The sequence below is a fragment of the Pinus tabuliformis genome, chromosome 5_2, assembly GCF_031772625.1.
Source record: "Pinus tabuliformis cultivar Carrire ecotype Pingquan chromosome 5_2, CPIR1, whole genome shotgun sequence".
In the NCBI taxonomy this organism is placed as follows: Eukaryota; Viridiplantae; Streptophyta; class Pinopsida; order Pinales; family Pinaceae; genus Pinus; species Pinus tabuliformis.
This window is the reverse complement of record NC_142306.1, coordinates 861,250,149-861,258,625: the sequence shown is the minus strand read 5'-3', so window position 1 is coordinate 861,258,625 and position 8,477 is coordinate 861,250,149. Positions and strand designations below refer to the sequence as shown.

Here is an 8,477-nt window from a genome sequence, read left to right as displayed (position 1 = left end):
TTGTTTGAAGTATACATAAAAGAGAGAGCATGCATGGGTCCTCTGTGATTCATATAATAAAACCCGTCCAGGGTTTAACAAAGTTATTCACTGTCATTATGAAAGATCAGTCAAATGAGTGCTCCTGTAAGATATATGGGTGCATTAACCTGGTACCTAAATTTAGAACTTACTCGAGTAGCATTTTACTATATCTGGGTACATTCTGCATTCTGTAATATAATCATAATCCTCTTAATCTAAGATAAGGAAGCATTATTGATCTCGAATTGAGTTCGATTCTGCATCATATTCACAATCTCCCTCATTGAAGGTCGCTCTTCAGTAATGTCGCGTAAGCAGAGATTAGCAATTTGGATCATGTTCTGTACCTCCATCGTGTGAATGCGATCTATCAAATTTCGATCAACAATTGTCATGAATATGTCAATGTCTTCTCTGAAACGATATGGCTGAGTCCATTCTGCCAGAGGTGTGTCTTCATGTAGTGCTTTTAAACCTGTAATTAGCTCGAGAAGAAGCACACCAAAGCTGTACACATCACTTTTAGCTGAATATCTTCGTGTTTTCACGTATTGGGGATCCATGTAACCATAACTCCCTCTAACAGCAGTGACTGTAAACTGATTGTCTTTTGGGCCTAACTTTGACAGTCCAAAATCAGCGAATTTAGCAAAGTTATCGTCCACCAGCAAAACATTTGCAGACTTAACATCACGGTGCAATATCGGGGGCCTTGCTTCTTCACGAAGGTATTGCAATGCCACAGCAACCTGACAGGCTATGTCCATACGAGATGGCCAAGATAATGGACTTGCGAGACCTCTCTGCGTGTGAAGTCGATCATACAAACTCCCGTTGGAAATGAACTCGAACACAAGAATTCGCTCACCTGCACATGCATCATTCACAGAATTGTTATGAGAAAAATATAGCGATGGAATTATTTTATAAAAGGATTGGAATTATTTTATAAAAGGATTATATATATATATATATATATATATATATATATATATATATATATATATATATATATATCATTCTAATAAAAAATTATTTAAGAATAAATTTTGATGGTTCATTTTATTTATTTTGATTAGATAATAATATAAGGTAATAAAACTTATATTGCAATTTTATGAAAGATGGAAAATCAAAATCTATATTATTGATAAAAAAAATCATTGATATTTGAAATTTTATTGTTCAAGTTTAGGAAAGCGTTTATTGTTTATTTTTTTTAATTTTGAATTTATAATTTTTTATATATATACATAATTTTTAGAATTACTTAAATTATATATTTTAATAATTTTTAAATTAAAAACTTAAAAAAAATAAATTTATGGAATATTCAATTTTATTTCCCTACATATTGTATTTTATTGTATAATAGCGTAATTAGTTTTAACTTTATTATCGATCTTCAATGTATTTTAATTTTGTATTTGTATTGGAAAGATAGATTAAAATTGGAGTTACAAATGTTTTCAAACTTTGAAAAAAAATGATATATAACAGATAAGTTAGTCTGTGTGTTGAGTGTAGTTCAAATATTTTAAGTTTTTGATTTTTTTGGATTTATTCTCATATATGTGTTTGGTTTAAAATATAAAAAAATATTGAAATAATAAATTTAATTTTTATATAACCTAATATTTTGAAGATTTTTCAAAAAATTAAATCAAATAAAAAATACTAATCATTTAATTAAAAATTATATTAAATTTTAAAAATACACAAGGCTTCAGGTCTTACATTCTGTAATATATTCATAATCCTCTTAATTTAAGATATGGAAGCATTATTGATCTCGCATTGAGTTCGATTCTGCATCATATTCACAATCTCCCTCATTGAAGGTCGCTCTTCAGTAATGTCGCGTAAGCAGAGATTAGCAATTTGGATCATGTTCTGTACCTCCATCGTGTGAATGCGATCTATCAAATTTCGATCAACAATTGTCATGAACATGTCAATGTCTTCTCTGAAGCGATATGGCTGAGTCCATTCTGCCAGAGGTGTGTCTTCATGTAGTGCTTTGAAACCTGTAATTAGCTCGAGAAGAAGCACACCAAAGCTATACACATCACTTTTAGCTGAATATCTTCGTGTTTTCATGTATTGGGGATCCATGTAACCATAACTCCCTCTAACAGCAGTGACTGTAAACTGATTGTCTTTTGGGCCTAACTTTGACAGTCCAAAATCAGCCAATTTAGCACAGTTATCGTCCACCAGCAAAACATTTGCAGATTTAACATCACGGTGCAATATCGGGGGCCTTGCTTCTTCATGAAGGTATTGCAATGCCACAGCAACCTGACGGGCTATGTCCATACGAGATGGCCAACATAATGGACTTGCGAGACCTCTCTCCGTGTGAAGTCGATCATACAAACTCCCGTTGGAAATGAACTCGAACACAAGAATTTGCTCACCTGCAGATGCATCATTCACAGAATTGTTATGATAAAAATATAGCAATGGAATTATTTTATAAAAGGATTATATATATATATATATATATATATATATTTCATTCTAATAAAAAATTTTATTTAAGAATAAATTTTGATTATTCATTTTATTTATTTTAATTAGATAATAATACAAAGCAATAAAACTTATATTGCAATCTTATGAAAGATGGAAAACCAAAATCTATTTTATTGATGAAAGAAATTATTGGTATTTGAAATTTTATTGTTCAAGTTTAGGAGAGTGTTTATTGTTTATTTTTTTTAATTTTGAATTTATAATTTCTGATATATATAACTTTGAGATTCACTTAAATTATATATTTTAATAAATTTTAAATTGAAAACTTAAAAAAATAAATTTATGGAATATTCAATTCTATTTCACGGCATACTGTATGTTAAGTGTTTATCGTTTATTTTTTTTAATTTTGAATTTTGAATTTCTCATATATATAACTTTTAGATTCACTTAAATTATATATTTTAATAAATTTTAAATTGAAAACTTAAAAAAATAAATTTATGAAATATTCAATTCTATTTCACTAGGCACTGTATGTTTTATAATAGAGTAATTAGGTTTAACTTTATTATTAATCTTGAATCTATTTTAATTTTGTATTTATATTGGAAAGATAGATTAAAATTGGAGTTACAAATGTATTTTAATTTTGTATTTATATTGGAAAGATAGATTAAATTTGGAGTTTCAATTGTTTTCAAACTTTGAAAAAAATTGGTATATAACAGATAAGCTAGTCTGTATGTTGAGTGTTGAGTGTTGTTCAAATATTTTAAGTTTTTGGTTTTTTTGGATTTATTCTCCTATGTGTTTGGTTTAAAATGTAAAGAAAATTATTGAAATAATAAATTTAAATTTTATATAACCTAATATTTTGAAGACTTTCCAAAAAATTAAATCAAATAACAAATAAGAAATGCTAATCATTTAATTAAAAATTATATTTTTAAATTAAAAAAATACACAAAAACAATAACAAATAACACATGCTAATCATTTAATTAAAAATTATATTTTTAAAAACTAAAAAAAACACTGAAATTGAAAAGAATTAATAATCTGAGAGCTTGTACCAAATTCCAACCACTTATAATCGAACATCCCAAAAACTTTTCACAATGGCTAACATGAACATTACATCTTCAAATTAAGAGGATACACAAAAAATCAGAAAGGAAGAAGATGAAATTGAGAAGAATTAATGATCTGAGACCCTGTACCAAATGTTAAGAACCTGTAATCCAACATGGACATCTTTTAAGTGAAAATATTGTGGGATCCGACTAACATGGGCATCTTTTAAGTGGGAATATTTTGGGATCCAACTAACTTGGGCAAGGTTAATTATTTGATTTTGTCTATGTATGTAGGAATGAGATTTCAAATATTCAAGAAACAATTTATCATAATGGTCAATATAGGCATTTTTAAGTCAAGGAAAATTGCGCAATAGTCTGGATTAGACAAATATTAGTAACATCAATCATTGACCTTTTTCATGTCCATCAAATTCCAAAATATTTCTCAAATTCAAAATCAACTTAAAGTGAGCCCAACAAAATCAACTTAAAGTGAGCCCAACATATCCTTTTGCAAAAATTAGACTTGAGGGGAAAAGAAATTGGGGTTCCAACGACTGAACTAAGACCCGATGATAGTGTTTATGGCAATATTTTAAACCAAGGGAATTGAGATATAAGGGAATAAGAGCACACCTGCGTGTAAACACAATCCGAATAGATCCACCAGATGAGGATGACGTGGACGTCTGAGGAGCACAGACAATTCCTGTTTGAATAAACTGGGATCTAAATTTGTTGCTCTCATGATGGCGCCCGCCCGATTACCTGGTAAATTGGCACGATAGACAAATCCAAAGACGCCCTGGCCAACTTTTGTTGTGAAAATTGTTAGTGGTGTTGGCCAATTCCTCCCTTTTATATGTGCATATTCCTATGCCCTTCTCCAACCAGTTCATTTCTTCCACTATCTTTGAGGGTAATTCTATAAGCTCCATCTCCAAATAGTTCCCAATAGGGTTCGCTGGCTGTTCAGTTGTGTAGGTTTGTGGATGTATGCTCACTTCGAAAAAGTTCCCGCTAGGGTTTGAAAGTTGCTTCATGGGGTACGTGCATTTGCGGGTAGCCTTCGTTTTGCAGGGAATTTCTGCTAATTCCAAAACAAAAGAAACTGAACAGAGAATAATGCTCTCTTTTTGACACAGAGAAACTAAAATTGTTTCGAGAGGACATAGTTTTACACACACAAAAGACTTCTATTCATTAATAAGACTGACTGTTACAAAATTCTTCCTTTATTAGAGGGATTACAACAAGACTGCAGTTCAAATTCTCCTAGCATCCATTCTTCTAAAAAAAAACTGAAAACCTTCGACCAACATGTTCCCAAATCCTCAATCAAGTCACAGCAGAGAGCTTGCTAAATTATGTCGTGGGTAGATTGATAGTGGAGCTTAGTTGAGCTCACGAAAGCGACAAATCAAAACCAAACATCAGAGCGTGGCATACCTGTGTAGAACTTCCTACAATCACTGGAGCCCTCTGCCTCTACACTGCTATGCATTACAAAAAAAAAACTGTCTCTAGTCAGCTAACTCTACTCAGAAACAAACATTATAGCAATAATGTATGGAGAGGGTCATTTCCCTAATTCAACGGGCCATGACGCCTTCACTGGACACTGCTTGCAGTATCTGGCCTTGTACTGCAGAGTGTGACTCCATGTCTTCCCGCAGAAGCAATCCATTCAACAACTGTAGTAAATTTATATTAATTACATTCAACAACCGTAATAAATGTAATAAATTTACATTAATTCCGTCAATCCTGATCACGCCTCCCATCACTCACATCAACATGAACATAAATACAAGCTTCAGGGTCATCAATGTCAATCTTATAACAGCCATTGCAAGGCTTTACTTGTTTTACTGTGGGTACCAACACACTTTTCATGATGACATCTGCATGCTCTGAAGATCTAGATATTATACAGTACTAGCATCCTGCACTCTGCTGAAGAAGGCCATAACGATCATATGGAAGCCGACCAAGCATAGGCTCTTATTGCCAATCAATCCATTGATCTGGCCCACATTAATTAGACGGTTGTTGGCAATATCGTACAGCCTTTTCTTGCCGAACTTTACACGCCGGGGAAGGTAGTTTTGGCAAAACCTCTTAGCCTACGTGTTGGTTGACGAATGTGCTCATTGTCCCCCCCCTGGCGAGAAATACCACCTTTCCGTAAAAAGCAGTGTGGGGAATCCCATGACGGTTTTCCAGAAAAAAACTGTTTGCAATCACTATTTTGATGGTAGATTCTGACGAGCGCTGAAGTTGAAAGTAATATTTCAACACTCCCTTTTAATTTCAATTGTTGGGTTATCAGTCATACCCAGACATTTCCTCAAGAACTCAAAACTTTTCTGCCCCAGTGGTTTGGTCAGAATATTTGCAACCTGATCCCGAGTTCTGCAGTGTTCTACAACAATTTATCCATTGTTTACCAATTCCCTAATGTAATGAAACTTTGTGTGAATGTGTTTCATTCTCTTATGATACACAGAATTCTTAGATAATGCAATAGCTGAACTATTGTCATAAAAAATCATAGTTCCTTTTGCTTGCTCTTGGCAGAAACTCCTTAACATCCTTCTCATCCAAATTGCTTGACACACTGCTACTGTAGCTGCCACATATTCTTCCTTTGCTGTAGACAACACTACAATAGGATATTTTTTAGAAGCCCATAAAATGGCTCCTGAACCCATGTGAAAAACATAACTGGATGTGCTTTTCCGATCATCTACACTTCCAACCCAATCACTACCTGCCAATGTGCTTCTTTTGGCCTCTCCATGAATCTGGAAATCAAACTGATAGCATGCATTATATCCAGCCTAGTTGCAGTCAAATACATGAAGCTGCCAACTATTCTCTTGTAAAGACTAGGATCAAAATCCTTGTTGTTGTCCTCTTTGCTGAGTTTTAATCCCATCGCTGTGGGAGCGATTGCTGCTTTGCTCTCCTGCATATTAAATCTTTCCAACACTTCATGAACATATTTCGCTTGTGAGATAAAAATCCCATTTCCATTTTGTTCTACTTCTATTCCTAAGAAGTATCTCAGCAAACCCATGTCAGTCATCTCAAATTCTTCTTTCATGACAATTTTGAAATTTTTAATAAGGTAATCATCATTACCTGTGAAAATAACATCATCAACATATAACACAACAATTAGTATTTTACCATCCTTTTGTTTGTTGTAAAGGGTAGGTTCTCCCTCACACTTTTCAAATCCATTTTCCAGTAGATAGGAATCTATCCTACTGTACCACACTCTTGGTGCTTGCTTCAACCCATAAAGAGCTTTCTTCAATCTGCACACTTTGCGCTCTTGGCCTTTCTTTTCATAGCCTAGAGGTTGTAATTTATGTAAACCTCTTCCATTAACACTCCATTTAGGAATGCTGACTTTACGTCCATTTGGTAAACTTTCCACTTGTTTTGTGCTACTATGGATAGAGTTGCTCTCATAGTTTCCATTCTAGCAACCGGTGCAAAAGTTTACTCATAGTCTCTCCCATGTTGTTTCTTATATCCTTTGACAACAAGTCTTGCCTTATGTCTTTCTATTTTGCCTTCAGCATTACTCTTGGTCTTATAGACCCATTTAACTCCAATGACTTCTTTTCCTTTTGGTAGTTCAACTAAATCCCATGTCTTGTTTCTTTCTATTGCATTTATCTCCTCATCCATAACTTCTATCCATTTCCTATCCTTAATTGCTTCTTCGAAATGAACAGGGTCATCAACATGACAATATAAAACAAACTAAGAGTTCATACCTTCACTTGTTGCCTCCTGTTCATAAATGTCACTTAAATTTCTAAAATTCTTACCTCTTTCATTTGGTGTACAAGTGATTGAAGAAGCACTTGAATTTCTTCCTTGTGGTGTGCTTGGAGAAGCAATTTCATTTCTCCTCAAGGGTGTCTCTTGCTTCCCTTGTGTTGGTGTTGTTGTTTGGGGATGTATTTCAGCCATCTCCTCATTATCTTCATCATGAGACAAAGAGATTTTAACATTCATTGTTTTCTCTATGCTTCCATCCCAAGCTTCTTCGTCAATGAATTGAACATCTCTACTCATAATTAGTTTCTTGGTGGATGGGTTATACAACCTATAAGCATTGGATTCCTCACCGTATCCAATGAAAATACATTTCTCCCCTTTGCTGTCCAACTTCTTCCTTAGTTGATATGGAATGTTTGCATAAGCCACACATCCAAAAACATTCATGTGGGTGACTCCTTGCTTTGTCCCACTCCATGCTTCTTCCGGCACTCTGTTCATGACTGCTTTTATAGGGCATCTATTCAAAATGTATGCTGCACAGTCTATAGCTTCAACCCAATAATCATTTTGCAAATGCTTTTCCTTTAACATACTCCTTGCCATATCCATGATTGTCCTATTCTTCTTTTCGGCAACTCCATTTTGCTGTGGAGTGTACCTAGTGGTAAACTTCTTATGAATTCCATTTTCTCTACAAAAATGTAGAAATTCTTTCGAGATATACTCACATCCTCTATCAGTTCTTAGAACTTTGATATGCAGCCCACTTTGGTTTTCTACAAGTGCTTTGAAATTGCAGAATCTTTCAAACACTTTACCTTTCTTCTTCAGGAAATAAACCCAAGTTTTTCTAGTAAAATCATCAATGAAAGTTAGCATATAGTGGCTTCTTGCAAGTGATGGAGTTTGCATCAGTCCACATAAATATGAGTGGACAATCTCTAAGGGTTCTTTTACCCTTATGCTTTTCCTAGATGGAAAACTTTCTCTTTGTTGTTTCCCCAAGATACAACCTTCACAAAGGCTGTCTGGTTTCTCTATCAATGGTAATCCTCTTACCATTCCTTTTCTATACCACAAGTTAAG

General features: G+C 33.6%; 1 protein-coding gene across 1 annotated transcript; it reads right to left on the bottom strand.

Annotated features, from left to right (window-relative positions):
* Nucleotides 1-239: 239 nt before the first annotated feature.
* On the bottom strand, nucleotides 240-791 carry LOC149162028 (serine/threonine-protein kinase PBS1-like). The gene has a single exon (XM_089435072.1). It carries the CDS (start codon nucleotides 789-791, stop codon nucleotides 240-242), a length of 552 nt encoding a protein of 183 aa, XP_089291198.1.
* Nucleotides 792-8,477: the final 7,686 nt, after the last annotated feature.

Bases quoted from the DNA above. Each gene is read 5' to 3' on its own strand.
- LOC149162028 (XM_089435072.1), bottom strand. From the start codon at position 791: ATGGACATAGCCTGTCAGGTTGCTGTGGCATTGCAATACCTTCGTGAA.